The sequence below is a fragment of the Sesamum indicum genome, linkage group LG2, assembly GCF_026168435.1.
Source record: "Sesamum indicum cultivar Baizhima isolate 11 linkage group LG2, ASM2616843v1, whole genome shotgun sequence".
Taxonomy (NCBI): Eukaryota; Viridiplantae; Streptophyta; class Magnoliopsida; order Lamiales; family Pedaliaceae; genus Sesamum; species Sesamum indicum.
In genome coordinates, this window is record NC_142658.1 from 21088023 (window position 1) to 21105482 (window position 17460).

General features: G+C 31.8%; 2 protein-coding genes across 2 annotated transcripts; both read right to left on the reverse strand.

The window, feature by feature from the left end:
• Window positions 1–974: 974 nt before the first annotated feature.
• Window positions 975–4432, reverse strand: LOC105156419 (transcription factor bHLH30). The gene is made up of 3 exons (XM_011072536.3): window positions 4216–4432; window positions 3400–3912; window positions 975–2354 (listed from the first exon to the last, which is right to left on the reverse strand). The coding sequence occupies exons 2-3, from the start codon at window positions 3880–3882 to the stop codon at window positions 1872–1874; spliced, it is 966 nt and encodes a 321-aa protein (XP_011070838.1). The 5' UTR covers window positions 3883–3912; window positions 4216–4432; the 3' UTR covers window positions 975–1871.
• A 10448-nt stretch (window positions 4433–14880) lies between these two features.
• On the reverse strand, window positions 14881–16616 carry LOC105156420 (Eukaryotic aspartyl protease family protein). Its single transcript, XM_011072538.3, has one exon. The coding sequence runs from the start codon at window positions 16498–16500 to the stop codon at window positions 15130–15132; it is 1371 nt and encodes a 456-aa protein (XP_011070840.1). The 5' UTR covers window positions 16501–16616; the 3' UTR covers window positions 14881–15129.
• Window positions 16617–17460: the final 844 nt, after the last annotated feature.

Below are 17460 nucleotides of genomic sequence, written 5' to 3' on the forward strand. Positions count from 1 at the left end.
TCAATTTTAATGATTAGATCAGAATGGTAATATTTTTAAAAGGTTATGAACTAAAATTGTGAATCAAAATATTTAGGGACCAAAATCAATTTTGATCCTAAATATAAGGACCAAAAGTGTAATATATACGGCCTTTTATTGTATCAGCCTCTACAACTATTTTAATATATGTTTCTCAATGCTATCATTAGGATGAGATATCAATTTAATAATTAATTTAATCCATAAAGTACTAAGTAATCAGAGAGAGACCAAAATCAATTAAATCACATAATAATAGTGAAAGAAAACCTAAATACATAATTAGGCAGCTGCTCACTGCTTCAACAAGTGGTGCATATTAACAAAAACTTTTGATATTCACCCATTTTCTTATTCTATAAATTACATTAATATAAGAGTCAGTCCATTTTGCTCTCTAATTAAAATATGATTAATCAATAATTACTAGTACTATTTGCTATGTATGAACTAATTTCTTCCGACACATATATGTCTAATTAACTTGAGTGAATTGCTCATATTGTAAACTAGGGTTTTAAATTATTTTATCCATTGCATTTCATAAATATACATACCTCTATCTATCTCCCAGATTTATTAGATATTTCTTGAAATGTATATATGTACAGGTTGCATGAATTATATACATGTGATGTGTATTATACAAAATATATACATTTTGTAGCTAATTATTAGATTATAATTAGTGTCATGGTTAATTGATCATCTGCTCTTACTTGTTTATATTATGCACTATATCAGTCAAACAGATAGCTAGCTAGCGCATATATATATATATTTATATGTGTGTGTGTATGCTGGTTTTTATTTTATACAAGAAAATATGTATGTAAATTTAGAGATGATTAGACAACATTCAAAAGACAGATTATTAATGGTTTCTTGACAGCCGGTGCAACTGAAAATCTTGGACCTTGGTATAGCAAACCTCAATAACCCAATCAGTCAAATGAGTACTAATGACCACTACTACTTAATTAGAGTACCTTAAATTACAAGCAAAATATAGTTATAATGATTTTAACATAACATATATACACTCCCACAATTAGTATTAATCCCATCACAAGCTCCCTAGAGCACCTAACAAGAACTAATTATAATACTTCATGACCATCCATCCATGATTTTGCATGTGTAGGAGAACAGAGAGCTGGAAGCTAGAAACATCACTGCACAAATTGAGGAAGTGGTAGTGGCAGTCGCGGTGGCGGTGGCGGCCGGTGGTGGTGGTGGTGGTGGGTTAGCACTGATTAAAAACTTTGTAAACATGATCAATGAGAACATACATATATATATATATATATATTACTGTACCCTTTCTGTTGTTAGGTTTGATATAAGGTTTCTCCATTCAAGAAAAAAGAGCCCTCTCTGTTCTTTCCCCCACATTCTCACCTCATGTGTGTGTGGATGAGAATTATGGTCAAGAAAAATCCTAAGTTGCAACAGATTGTGACAGTCACCAACCACAGTCCACTCTTCTTGTCAGCTGTCCGTGGGAAATTATAATCAAGATCGAATTTGATCGAATTTAAACCAATTATATAGCAAGCGCAATATATTTGTAGTATGATTGATGTGGTTCACAAAAAATGATCAATCATATAACAAGTATATCATACTTACTTTATAATTAGTTTGATTCCATCAAATTCGATTTGAGTAAAAAAGTTTGGAGTTTCACGTTTCTTTCTCTCTCAATGACATTCTCTTTCAGTGAGTCACCCAAAATAAGTCACTCTACCACACCAACCCCATATACTACTTAGAGCTCAAACAAAACCCACAACCCAAAAATTCACACAAAATAGAAAGAAAATGGAAAAAACCTAGGAAATAAATCTTCAAAGGGACCTGTATTCAAGGATATTAGTATTGGTTCTTTGCCTCTTAACACTCCCTGATGACCCAGATTCATCCCCGTTTGATTTCTCCATCACTGCTTTCAGGGCTTCTTGTATAGAGTTTATAGAGTACTGTTCTTGTTCCTGCTCCTGCTCTTGCTCCCAACTGTTAGAGTACTCTTCCTCTCCAGTGATGAACAATACGTTCCTTACTCTACCTCCAAGAGTCGTGATTTCTGCTTTTACTGTTTTCAATCTCAAAGCTTTCAGAGCCTTGATCAGGTCCGGCAAGAGGTCCGGCCGATCTTCGCAGCAGATCGAAGCTTTGAGCACCCACTTACCATCTTCATCTGATGCATAATTATCAACTGTTAGTTCATCTATTTCGGTTGGAACGGGGCTTGTTTCTGCTAGTTGAGAAGTTTGGCGTTTGAGCTCCTTCACATGTTGGATTACTTCTGCTAGCAACGAAGCTTTGTCTGTCTGGAAATGATAACCGAAACGTTAGTCAAATGTTTACAAGAATGCTGCATTGCCAACATAAGGAAAGAAATCAAACCATGAATTGTTCATTATAATTTCAGAAATCTGTAACTAAGAATGAAGCAAGAAGTAGAGGGCGGCTGTGCTTTTTGTCGCAATGTGTAAAGATTTGTTTTTTTTTGTTGTTGTTGTTGTGGGTGTGTGTGAAAAGAAGAAGTAAAGCTTCAGTTTTTTGTTGTCGTATAATAAGGTGGGGTTTGGGAGAGTAGGCGTGGGATAATAGTGTCTGAAAATGAGGCCAATGACTGACAAGAATGCTTCTTTGTCTGTCTTTTTTATTTCTTTTACTATCCCTTCATACTTAGTTTTTTTACTGCAAATCCGGCAAGAATTTTCCATGGAAGCTTTTCAACTGCTCCATGGTTCCTCTTTATCTTATCAAAGGAGGCGATATCGACGCTAACATCCCCTTTTCCGCCCCATTTTTTTTCTTTCCTCGAAATTATCACTGAGAATCTCATTCTAGCAACAAAAACAGGTTAATCAATTTTAAGACATAGCTCACAATAAAGCACATAAAATGAGCTCAATTTCTGTCATTTCCCCACCTAAATACTTGAAATTTCTTTAGATGGGATTTAGCATCTTGGGATATCTAAAGAAATCCTGCAACAACTCACACTAAACATAACTGAATCGATCAAATTTTAGGTTAGTCCTGATTTTTCTGGTACAAATTCATGTTGCTGCGTTTATATTGAACTTCACATATCTATGTTGTGTATAATTTTTTTCTTTAAATTCACAAATAATATATATTTTATACGCATGATGTGTATATATATTGAAATATGAGATGCAACAGTCATTTTTTCATCAGAAAATCTTATCTTATTTGAGGAATATATGTGTAAATGCAAAACACATCATGATTCACGGGAATGCAGTAGCTATATGTAGTACATATACTATTATACATCTTCGCCTGAAGAATGAAATTTCATGAGATAGAATATATTGTACATATATAGAGTATACTGCTTACTTTTGTTGTGCTGGGGAGTAAGCTTCTGAGCCTAGCAAGATGGTTATTAATTCTTTCTCTACGTCTCCTCTCAGCTTCGCTGTGGCTTTTAGAGGCTGCAAGAGCCTTAGCATCCATAATTTCTTGTGCCGTCATTTTCTGCAGCTCGGCCTGAAGCCCGAAAGGGGCTGAGATGGGGTGCACCACCTGGCCTAAAGACTCCTGAATCAGCCTTAGCTGATGGTCAGACGACCCACCCTCGTAGCCGAAGTAGTGCAAGCCGGATGGCCTCCTGTTAAATAAACCTCCATAGGACGAGGGTGGGGGAGGGGGGAGGAAAAAAGGGTCGTGATCACGGGTGGAGAAATGGACCGGAGGGAGTGTCCATGGTAGGATTTCTGATACTTGAGGGAAAGTTAAAGGTGATCCTCCTCCACCGGGGCCGCCGCCACCGGCGCCTCCTATTCCAATATATGCATCAGCAAGACTGTTGTGTTGCTGCATCTGTTGAATAAGTGATTGGACCTGCAGAATCTGAGAAGCCTCAACATTATTTTCTTGATTCTCTTCTTCTTAGTCAATATTGTCACACACAAACACACACACAGAGACATGTATTATGTGGTTATAGGCAGCTATACATGAAAAGATGGCTGAAAACAAAGAAAGTTTAGGGTTGTTTGATAATCATGGCATGCAAGAATCTTGTATTAGATAATAAAGATGAAAAGTGAGAATATGTGAAGGGAAAGAATGAACAACTTGGATTGATCGATCTACTTCGTCTGCGGCCGGGGGACAAAAGGGAAAAAAAAGAAGGGAGAGAGAGAGAGAGACCTTTGATTTTGATATGGAGATTTTGGGTTTCTGGATTCTTCTCTCTTTAACGTAAGAAGACTTTTTCCTTCTACTTCTTCTTCTTCTTCTTCTTGTATATATGTGTGTGTATATATATATATGGTATGTACAGGCTTTAAGGAGTGGTGATTGATTGTAGTGAATGGTGAAGAAGAGCGAGTGAAGAACCCTTTTTATCAACACCACCACCACCACCACCACCACCTTTCCCTTTCTATCAATCTTTTCGGTTTATTTATTTGTTTCTCTCTCTCTCTCTCTCTTGATTTTTGATTTTTCTTTCTCCTTCCCCACCTGACCCCTCCACTCCTAACATATGTTTTTAAGGTATCGTACTTTAATGTATTTCAATGTTTTACTATATTTTGGTAGCATATTCCGTACTCATTGTATTTTATGTGAGTGGCGTAATTATTTTTTTATACTTCTCTATTATACATAATAAGAAAATTAATGAACGTATAGTTGTATTTCTGATCATTCATTAACGGATTATTTATTTAATATGTTTTATGTGTACAAAGAAAATTAGGAAAAGAAAGAGAAAAATGAAGAAACTTTTTTTGAAGAAAAAGGATATTAATATTATACTAAAATAATATATAGTTGAGCATAGGGTCAACTCACATGTAGGGATATGTTGATATTCTGAAATTTCTAACTAGAGTGATACATGTGCTATAGGAGGCCGATGAGGTACACCAAACATTAATTTGATACTTTCTCATTTTTATTTTTTATTTCTATTTTAGCATATTACTGTGTGTGAGCGAGTGATGATAAGAGAAAAGGTAAAAGAATAGCTTTAGGTTGTGTTTGGCAGTATTAATGGTGAAGAGGCTTCCCACGTTGTTCCATATTATGCCTTTTTTTTTTTTTTCCTTAAATTTCTTTATAGCTATATATATTTTCCACGCCAAAAACCCTTTCTGCTTCTCCAAGGCCCCATGTAATCATTATGTCTTGGAACGCACTCCCCCTACCCAACCTCTTTCACCTTCCCTTTATTCATTTTGTACACAGCTTCTGTCTCTCTATGCATTACTTCATTTCCTCGGTTTCAGTTGCATGTCTTCATACCCCCCCCCTCCCCGCCCTCTTTTTTTTTTTTTTTTAATATATAAGAAAATATAGTGACATACCACGTACACATCGGCATGAAAAATTGCATTCGTGCTGTGTGGTCGTCCATAATTTCTATAATTGACCTACGATCACCAAAAATTAAAATTTAAATACGTGAGAATCTACATATAGATAAAAGCATACATTAATTCAGACCCGTCAAACCATTTAACAATAATTCAAACCCATATTCTTTTTCTGGTGGGCGGAAAACGCATTTAATTTATGTTTGTGAAGTTGGGATAAACATTGTTTAAGAAAAAAGAATTTCAGTTCATAGGTCGTGTTTTAATGTTTTGTGTGTTTATGTAATTATTTAGTGATGTATCTCTCTTTTTAGTTGAATTTATACTAATTGTCATAAAAATTGATTTGAATAAATCTAATTTAAATGAGAATAATTGAAATATATATATATATATATATATATATAACAGAAATGGGAAAGACCGTACCGTGATGCCCATATATGAGCCAACAGTATCGTAACATGCTAAATATTTTGTTGTCCTGTTGTGGGGTGTTATGATTCAGATCTTGAATAGTAGTAGTACAGTAATAGGTGGCTAGGGTTTGTATCTCACCTTTTCATGTGGGAGTAACTGTAGATAATATTCCGGATCTAATCTTACTTATCTCCATTCAATTACTTTAATTTTGTGAATTTAATGAACAGACAGACAAGTAGTCTACAGTTTTTAAAATGTGTCGGATCAGAAGAATCCTTGAATTAATGCTCAAATATATATGTATATATATACATTGTATATAAGAAAGAGTATCTTTTGGGTGTTTTTCTTTTTTTGGTATATATTAAAATTGACTTATTATGTTGTATATTTTACTAAATAATAAATAATTTATTTTAGATAGTATTATAAAATTTGCACACATATGTTGATGTGCCACAAATTACTAATATATGTATATATATTATTGCTCATCCTATGTACATATATTTTTATTATGTATTCAATTCAATTTAATTTGTTCAAATAATAAAATGAAAGCCTCATAATTAAAAAAAAATATGAATTCAAATTGGACGAATGTGAATGTTTAATTATTGTAATAAAATCTTTGAAAGCTGTAATTTATTTATGAGTAAATATAAAGAAAATGGAGAAGAAATATATAAATAAGCATGTATCAAAAAGGTGGTACTGGTGAAAAACTAAAAAGTGATGTTTTCACCCTGCAGAGTTTGACTAATGAATGAGAGGAATTGGCAGAAGTTGAATCAATCATCATTAACCCTAGTAAAACTTTTTATTCACTTTCTTAGCATCATAATTAAAATTGACTGCATTTGTCTCTTGGGCTTTTGTGAGAGAGAGAGAGAGAGAGAGAGAGAGAGAGAGAGAGAGAGAGAGAGAGAGAGATTTGGCCTTGGTTGGGCAATTTTGATACAGCATTCAAATAAAGCAAAGACAATGATCATTAACTTGCTCAAAAGATTGTAATTTACATAAAACCATATTCTTTTAGAATGTTTTGCTTAAATGATAAAATTGAAGCATTGCATGTAATAAGTTGTGTCGGTATCTTTCACTAAGGTGATAAAAAAAAGAAAAAAAAAATCGTCAGAATCAAACCAAATCAAATTATCTTTTATTTTTCACTAACAATATGAAAATTGACATGATCGGACTAATTAATAATTAATCTCTGTAGACTAGTGAAATTAATTAAATCGCACATGTATACAAATTATTTAATTATGTATAAAGATAAATGAAATGAAGTATTAATTTTGTATGGTTAGGGAATTTGTATTGTATTAAGAGAGGAAAATTGGGAGAAAGATGAGTTGAGTTTGAGGCGTGGAAAAACAAGATAGATGTATGGTTGTAGATGATGTTGCTAAATGGTCACACGCATGGGCACATTGGTCCCCCGTTTCTCAACCTTTTTAGACCCTCCTTTTTCTGCACCACCAATAATTATTATTTTATTTTATTTTTATCATATGACTCTTTTATATTTTTAATTAATCTCTCATGCATATTCAAAGATTTGATGATGGCTGCACCCTCCACTCCACTCCACTCCACTGCACTACTACAATAGTCCACGAGAAAGCCCTTTGTTTGTCTGTTTGTGGGGTTTATGATGATGACATCACTCTCGTGCTGTCCTGACGAATGTGTTGTTCCCCTTTCCCCCTAAACTCAAAGCATACATACTGTTTAATTATATAGGGTTTGATTCAGTTTATCTTTATATGATATTATAAATAAATAAATTATTTATTTATTAATAAAATAATAATAATAATTTATCAATTTTTATTTTTTTTCAAAATAAAGTAATTTACCTTCTAATTATTGTATTTTTGAAAGCACAGGCAGATAAATTGTTATTTTTTTTATAAAAGATTAATTTGCTCATTTGTAATATTAGAAATAGTTGTTTGTATCTTTTTTCTAATTATGTATATAGTTATAGCTTAATTAATCTAAAAGAATATTTAAAATTTTCTTTAATTAATTATATATATCAGTACAAAAAAGATCAGCATTTCGGGACAGAAAATTTGTGATGCGTTTTATCCGTTAATGATGAAAGAAGTGGATGAAAAATAAGTAACTGATCAGGTAAAATTAGTACGTATGAGTTTTTATATGTGTTGTACGAAAATCCGACCCAAAGTTGAGATAGAAATTGTGACATATAATAAATTTGTTAGGGAATTAGGTATCATTAATTATATTCTTTTTTTTTTTTTGTTAGTTACGAGTCGGTCTTTTCTCCATTTTTTTGCAACTGTCGTGGATAAGATCAATTAATTTTTTGTTTATTTGTTGGTTGTTAGTGAGATTATCAATTGAGGGTTCTCTAATTAATTAACAAGTGCACGTTTCATTCTCATTAATTCATTAATTTACATAAATTTCAGGCACGAATATATTTGATTCAATCATTGGAAATGATTTATGTCTTAATTATGATACATCATCAATTTTTACCTTAAAACATACGAAAATAGTGTTTGTGTGTGTGTGTGTGTGTCTTGGAGTTGATAGATATTTTGCGGCCGATTAATAAGTAGTGTAAAAATGTGGTCCATTAGAAGAGAATTGCAATTTGCAGGGGTGGGTAAAAAGTATAATCGATCTGCTGAAGCTAGTGGAGTCTGATTTTCCAAAAGATAAGGTCCCGAAGAAATCATCTTCATTTTATATATTAATATAAGGGATAATAATTACATTTACATCCTCTAATCTATAATTATTTACACAAATTATTATCGTATTTTTTTTATGTAATTTTAGAAACTATCCTTAAAAGTCAAAAAATAAGAGTAGTTTGGATAATATTATAGACGTTTCTGATGAGTATATATGTAATTTTAAAAAAAAATAGATGATTTGTATAAATGATGTCAACATTTATGATGAGTATATATGTAATTTTTAAAAAATATATGGATGATTTGTATACATATGTAGACTTTAGGTGTATAGATGCAATTATCTCTTAATATAATTAGTTGAGGATTTATTTATATATTCTTCCGGGGAAAAAAAAAAAAAACCTAGGGATTTAGCATATTGAGAATTCTTGAAAAGTTAATAAAGTATTAAGAAAAATCTCTTCTTTCTCTACATAATTAATTGTACTTAATTACCTTTTTTTTTAAGTTTAAATTATTCAATTTTAAATTTTGTACAACTTAATTAATTTGAATTCAACCATATTCCTAATAGGGGTTTAATTAATTATATTTACAAATAATCAAACGAGGCCAAGATCTTATTTAATTAGTAGAAGGGATGTTGTTTTTTTAATAATTCATAAGAAAGGAGAATATATATATATATAAGATAGATTATATATTGAATGAAAGAATTGAAAGAGAATGTGAAGAATGAGACAGTGGATGATGTTAGTGGACCACCAAAAATCTAACCTATCTCAATCTCATGGATTACAAACTAAGCCGCTCCAATATTTATTGTCGGAAAGTAATGTTGTCCTATGCCTATGCCTCAACACTTTTGGACGCTCATAATTTTCTACATAATTCACCACATATATATATATATATATACATATTGACGCTCTCAAATATTTTAAAAAAGTTTCTCCAAACACTCTGTTAATTTATTTTATTTGAATATTAATAAAAATTGAACAAACACGGATATATGCATAGGGCAACAGTGCATGGAATTAATTAGAATTAGTTGTCATAAAAATGAAGAGTAAAATCGATTTCATTTTCCGAAAAGTCAGAGGATGTTCCATTAAGCAAAGGCGCACACACACACACACACAATAGATGAAATCTTGGGAGGAAAAAGTAAATGGTGTCCAATGTGAAGACTGAAATAGAGCAGATGGCAACACACATATCTGTCCATTTTGCTTTTAATCATTTCCCAACATATCATGCTCCCCCCCCTCTCTCTAATTTCTTTTCAATTGCCGAAAGTAAAACGGCTATTCATTAATCATCTCACCTCAAGGAATAATATATATGAACCCACCAGCTCATGTCAAAGACTGGTGGTTAAATCCCTGTTTACACCTTTTTCACTTCAAACCTTTATTTATATTTATATTGCGGATAGATTACAATTAATTTTTTTACATTTTTTGTCATAATTACAAATACCTATATGAAATTAAACATCTCCTAGTAAATACTCTCCTATGTTACTGGACTGTCACGAAATGCATTTATTAGAAACCTGTTAATTTTAGAGTATATTAGTAATTTATCAAACATCAAAAAAATAATTATAATTATGACAAATTTTAAAAGAATCCGTAATTCTATTACTTGGCTTTTTATGTATGTCAGTGTGATAGATAACGTAATAGTCGTATTTTTTTTTTATGTGTGCTATTTATATTTTGTACACAAATAGACATTTGATTTTTAACATATTTGTTTATTTTGTAATATTTGATATTAATTATTAATTATTTTCCACGCCAAATCCCCTTAGTCTTGTGCCATAGTTGGATTTGTACGGATAATCAAGGAATCCAGCTGGATGAAACCTCCAAAGCTATCATATATGATTTCTTAATCTAATGTTTAAAATTGAGATTTCGCTAATAGGTTTTTAGGTTATGATTTATATATGGATATTTGTATGTATGTGATTTTTTTTATATTAATTTATTATAATTTATTTTAATATATTTGATTATATTTATGTATTTATTGAATAGATTATTGATCAATCTATAGAGATATCAATATAATTACCATCTAAAATTAATTTTCTTTTTTTTATAAAAAAAACCTCTAATCTTATACATTGTTGGCAATGAGGCCTAACAAAGTGAAGTTGAGGTTTCATGACATTAGAGGTCATGAGTTCAAACTCCGTCATACGTGTGGGATATTATTTCTACTGTATAGTATGTGTTGTCTACTGTAATAGCAGATATTGGTTAGATTTAGTTTATTTAATATTATTGATCATTATTGTAATGGTCTCTATTAAATATTAACATTCAATAAAAATTATTACAATCAATTTATTTTGATAAATAATAATTAATCACTCTTATTCTAAAAAAATAATAATAACAATTAAACCCCCGAGTTCAATCCTAATATTTAACGTGCGAAGTTGAATTATCATTTCGTCAAAAGAAACAAGTCCAATTGGGCCTATTGTTCAAAGAATTGGGTTTGAGTTTTGAGCGTGGGCTGATCTGAGTATATCAAAACTGCAGCCCAAGCCTAGTTTAGAGGGCCCAATGACTAGCTGTAGGCCTAATCCTGGATAAATGGTCTTTGAGATATAGGGAGAGGGAAATTTTTTGCAATTCTACATATTAAGATTATGTAGATTATTTAAAAAGTTGTACCAAGATATGATACTATCAGAAAATACCTTATTAAAATTAATTAAAAATTCCTCTTCATTATTTAAAAAAGTTATAAATACCCTATTAAAATTAATTATTGTATAGCAAATACTCCATTCCAAATGGGTTGTTACAAGAGATATTTATTATAGGATTATTAATTTTATGAGGTATTTATAATCTCTGAATAATGGGAAATTAATTATAATTATAATAAATTATAGAAGAATTGATTTTAATTTATCCTAAAAGAACGTGTGGATGTGATGGGGTTACAAACATCATGTGAGAAAAATAAGTAGTATTAAGAGTGAAGGCTAAGCCCCCATTCTTACAGCTGTGGATGGCCAAGTGGGCAGAGACATTGACTGCTACCACCTGGAATGGAATAGGGTAGCTACCCTCCTTCTCATCACCTTTATTAATACCTCCTACATTTTATGTCGTCCTATCTACCATATATTAATTTATAAATTTATGAATGATGCTCATTAAATATATGTATATTTCATTTTATGATATTGTTATATGTTCATTAAATGGTTATTTTAATGAGTGATATATTGTGAAATTATTCGGCAATTAATTCTATTAATTAATTAGCATAGATTGAAATTCTTCTCATTTTTTAAAAAAATACGCGTACTTTATGCTTTTTTTCATTTTTTAGTAAAATGACTAAATAGACGTACTATTAATACCTTATAAATAGATTAATGATGAATATTGTCAAGAAAAGAAAACTTAAATGTATCAAATTTGTAATAAATAAATATACTAAACTGGAAAAATTTATCAAATTTCAAGTTTATTTGATAGATTTATTACTTAAATTAAGATACTCAAAAATACCTCACCAATTAAAAGATTACTAATTCAAGATCAACATTAGGCCCTTAATCTATTTGTATAGATTATTGTTTATTTAATTTCTTTGAATATATTGCACTTGAAATTATGTATATATTTTACCATCCTCCCATCTTAATAGATATAAAATAATAAATTATTTTTGTAAATATAAATTCAAACAAAGATAAGAATTTCAACCTTTGATTAAAAGAGAAAAAAATTGAAGAGTATCTTTTCTCAGAAATTTTTTTTATCCAAATTATATTTGTTAGAACCAAATCAATCACAGATCGCACTTGTCATATAAGTAAAGTAGTTATTTTTATAAACTATATACCAATAACACCACAAATGTATTGTACTTATCATATAATTGATTCAAATTAAAATTTTCCCTTCTTCAGTATGAGAGTACCATTTCCCCACAATCAATTGAGTGCAAATTTATCCCATAATTTTGTCTTTGGGACAGTTGAAGTTGGATGCACAGTTCATATGATTGTGACGTATGATGAACACCAACTCAACCTCTCCAGACTCAAAATTATAAAGCTGGTTGTGAAGGGTTCTACCATATTACTATTTTGCCCCTTAACTAATTATTATAAAGGGAGTCCAATAGCTTCTATTCCCGTGCTAGGAATAAAGTTGTAAATGCTGCTTATAATTTTTGATTTAAATCAATTTAATCAAATAATTACAAAAATAGAAACTAATAATAAGCTAATAATTACTTATTTAAAACCCTTAGTTGAACTAATATTTTGCTTTTTTAAACCTTATAATATCACTTTATATTACTTTCTAACTTGAGAATTGTAACATGAGATGGAAAAAATAGTTGATTTGAATTGAGATGCAAATGGGCATCTTTGTCTTTACAGCTGTGAATAAGAAAGGCATTGGGACAAAAGCAAATGAATACCTCTTTTTACAGCCTTTCCTTAATGTATTGTCCATTTCTTTTGTTTTCTTGTCATACTCTCAATACTCTCTTCCCACATTACCATCAATCATAACAAAAAATGGTGCACATGAATGGGGTACAAATTTCTTTCAATCATTGCTTAAATTGAAATTGATTTTGATTTTGTAGTTGCTTTCCTTGGTGGTCTATATGTTTTCAGTTGGGAAAATTATATTTTCATTCTTAATTTATGATATATTTATATAAAGGATAAATTACAATTATTAAGATTTAACATAATTACCAATACTCCTCGTTATTTGAAAAATTATCAATACGCCTCTAATTTTAACGGTCATCTAACAATTAACCCAATCTGTTAGATTTTCATCCATTTTTCTGGTGAACTGACCATAATGCTCTTGTAAGTTAAGAATTATAATTTTATTTATTTTTTTTATGGACTAAGTGCATAATTTTTCTATAATTTTTAAAAAAACTTCATTCACCCCATTCGAATCTTTTATAATTTTATAATTTTTTTAAAAAAATTAAAAAAAATACAGTAAGGGCAATGTTGATAATTTCATACCTCCATCCAAAAATTACAATAATTTCATAAAAAATCAGGAGGGTATTGTAATTTTTCAAACAACGATGGGGTATTTGCAATTATGCTAAATCTCAGGGGATGTCATTGTAATTTACCCTTATATAAATTATTTATGTTGTTTGTATAATTACAGAAGTAGGGATAGTTTGTATAATGACGTTTACGTTTTTGAAAGGTGTATGTGTAATTTTCTGAAAAAATAGGACTGATTTGTGTAAATGATGTTAATATTTTTTGTGAACGCATGTGTAATTATATAAATAAAAAATAAAAAAATGAATAATTTGTATAAACAGGTCATAAAATAGGGGGTGTGAAATGTAATTATCTATTTCAAACTTTTTTCAAACTCGAATAATAGTAATGTTAAGGAATACGAAGCTCTTGACCTATTTTAATTGCACACTTATTCAAGTCAACTGGAAAATAGAAATAAATTTTTTGGAAAAATTTTCTATCATGTTGAAAAAATTGAAGGAGAATCACACAATGTCAAAATATGTTTGCATTATCAAATCACTCTTCAACAAGAAATTATAACCACACAAATGAAATTAAAAGACGGACAAATTAGTAATTTCGTACTTTTTACAATAGATAAAAACCATTTTAAGAAATTAGAAGAAAAGTTAGATGATTTGAAGTGAAAAACACTATTTACTATGAAATTCAATTCAAAAATAACTCGACAACATTATAGATTGACCATAAACGAAGTGTCTTTTTTTTTAATTATTATTATTATTTAGTATTTTATTTGTAACCACATCAAAATTAAAGGAAGAGTGTCACTTGTTAAGTAGATCGTATCTAAATTTCTCCCAAAAATGAACAAGATATACGACAACAATCAACAAAATATTTAAGGGTCACGATAGAAGGGTTGCCACGTTAATGATAGCGAATATTTTGGCCTAGAAATGATTGAGAAATTAGTTGATCGCTAGCAAGCTAGTTTTTTAGGTGTGTCGTTACTGTAATGTACTTTTTAGGGTATGCTCGAGTCAAATTTTACCATTAAATATAGAGAATACTTGTAACTACCGCTACAACTTTAACAATATACATATAATTTTATAAAGAACAAAAAAATATTTATATGATTAGATGTAAACTCAAGAAGCGTCTGTAAACAAGTATTTATTTATTTTTGGTAAGGTTAGCCTTAGTGTTAATTTTTTTTAAATTTTTATTATTAGTAATAGTGGGAGTGGAGTGAATTGTGATAAAGTCCAAAGGACCAAAACCAATCAAATTCAATAATCACATCATCACACGAGAAAGTATCAAAGGGTGATCAGACAGCCCCAAAAGCAACAAAAAGACAACAAGCTTTTATTCTGCACATTGGCTGTTCTCCGTGTCATGCAAAAAGACACAATCACCAAAATAAAAATAAAAATAAATGGTACCCCGCCATCACCATGCCCAAATCTAATAATCACTCCCCCAGACTATAAATAAACATCAAATAGAAAACCATTTTTTCTACCCAAATCAAATGTAAATCTTAATTAATATCAAGAACCAACCAACCAAATAATCTCGTAATTTGAGTGAGTTATGGCACGGCGCAACCGTGTCGTGTGAAACCTAATCGCGATCGATCCTTATCAAACTCGAACGTGTACCCTTGTTGCATAAGATTTCCGATTACTGAAAAGCCCGATTCCGATACTACAGGCTGCAATGCCAAGCATTTGACGCCCTCTGCCGTGTCGATGAAGTAGTTTTGAGGTGGCGGTGAGAACAACGCGCCCCCACTGAGTCTGAAACTCAGTTGGGGTAAACTTGTTCTCGATAGGCCCGACACGTTTAGACATAAGTCGAACCCTAAGTTTGGGTCAGACGACTTGGGCAGCTTGACTAGCCGCTGGAACACGGCTAGGATTCTTCGATAAGCTGGCTCAGCTAAAAATGTCAAGGTTGTCCCTGAATCTAACACTGTCCCACCGTTTCCAAGTTCATCTATAGCCCAAACCGAGGGGCTAATGCGTAATTTTTTATCTTCAATAAACACACTCTCGATCCCAATGTAGTAAAATGTTGGGGAAAGAGAGTTGATTAGCAGCGGAGTGTAGCTCAACTTGGCTTTCCTTACGGCTCCGTTTCCCAAGCCACCGCCGATAAGAAGATAGCTCGTTGGTGGTGGAGACAGACTGTAATCCATTAAGCAATAAGAAAACTTGTGCCCAAACACTCGGCCCAATTGGGATGAAAATGAAATCGGGCCGCGGCCCAAGCCCAAAACTCCATTAGCTCCATTGAAGCTTGGGCCCGAAACGCTCGGCCCAGAATTCCAGAAACCGCAGCCGAAGGACAAACGCTGAAACTTCAACAGTTTGCCGGCGCTAGAGTTGAACGTCGTCGTTTCGCGTGAAAAGAATCCATTGGTGATAGACCCATCGGAGTAGGAGTACTCGTAGCGGCAAGGGGTATGGAGGCGGGTACGGTTGCAATGCGGTGCCTTCTTGGGGTGAGGGACAAGCGTGCAAGCGGAGTCAAAACAATGGTAGGGTGAGAACGTGGCGGAACGGCGAGGGAAGAAGGTGGCGCGTGGGGAGCAATGGCTGCGGCAGGCGGAGCAGGAAACCCAGGTGAGATCACTCCCTGTATCTGCGACGAGGAGGAGACGCTGTGGAGGGGTACCGAGGTGGAGGGAGACGAGGTACTGGCCGGAGCCTGAGGATGCGGCGGAGTTGACAGGAAGCTTGGGATGGGGGTGCTTGCGGAGGACGGAGAAGAGGGTAGAAAGGCGATGGTTGTCGGCGGATAGGGCCTCGGATGGGGTAGGAGGGTAAGGGTCTTTATGGAGGAGTGGTAGCTTGAGGTAGTACTGGGCGGCGGAATGGGTGAAGGGGAAGGCGGTAGAGGAGAGGAAGAGAAGGAAAGTGAAGATGGACAAATGGGATGAAATCAATGCCATTAACATCGTTGGTTTGAAGATTCGGATGAAAGCGCTGATGTATAGAGATGAGGCGTTTGGGGGGTGGGGGATGGGGGAGTTACATCAACAGTGAAGGTGTGCGAATGCGGGAGTATTTATGAGAGGCATGTGAAAGAAAATTCTCAGCACCAGCCCTTTTTATTAGTATTTGTGTTTTTTGTTTTCTTTTCAATAAAATTTGCTTCATCTTTTTATAAAATTTTACATAACTTAATTTGAATCAAATCAATTACATAACAAATATAATATTATTTATTATATGATTAGTAATTTTTTTTAAATTATATAATAAATATAATATACTTAATATATAATTAATTTAAATTTAACTAAATTCAATTTTAATTAAAAAATTTCCTCCTTTTCCTAATAATTTCAATTAAATTTGGACTTCGTTTTTCAGATGTCCTAACGTCTCCTTTGTTATGTTTGATGCGCAAGTTTTGTATTTACAGACAGATGCGTCCAGCTACCTATCCCAATTTTATTTAATTTCAATCTGCGATTGCGAATAAATGTTATATTTTGTGTTATCATATAATTGGTGTATAATTAAATAATAAATATTTTGTTATGTAATTACTTTAATTCGATCAAATTTAATTTGCATTAAAATTTCACTCCTTACTTAGGACGTGTCGTTTTCTTAAGAATCAAATGTAGAAAATATTTTATGAATTAAATCAAGGGTAAATTACAACTACCTCCCATGAAGTTTGATGTATAATTACAAATACCTCCTTATTATTTGAAAAATTATGAGTATTCCCCTGATTTTAATGTCCATATAACAAAAGCACATCCCGTTAGGTTTTCCTCTAATGTCAAAAATGTCATTTTGAATTACAAATTATAATTTTATATATATTTCATAATAAAATACTTTTATGAACTAATATTCCCTCTAAATTACTTATTTTACTCACCCTGAATTTTTTTTTATAT

Coding starts and splice junctions, on each gene's coding strand:
- LOC105156419 (XM_011072536.3), bottom strand. CDS start 3,882: ATGCAGCAACACAACAGTCTTGCTGATGCATATATTGGAATAGGAGGC. Junction 2,355..3,399: donor TACTCCCCAGCACAACAAAA/GTAAGCAGTATA, acceptor TATCATTTCCAG/ACAGACAAAGCTTCGTTGCT.
- LOC105156420 (XM_011072538.3), bottom strand. CDS start 16,500: ATGTTAATGGCATTGATTTCATCCCATTTGTCCATCTTCACTTTCCTT.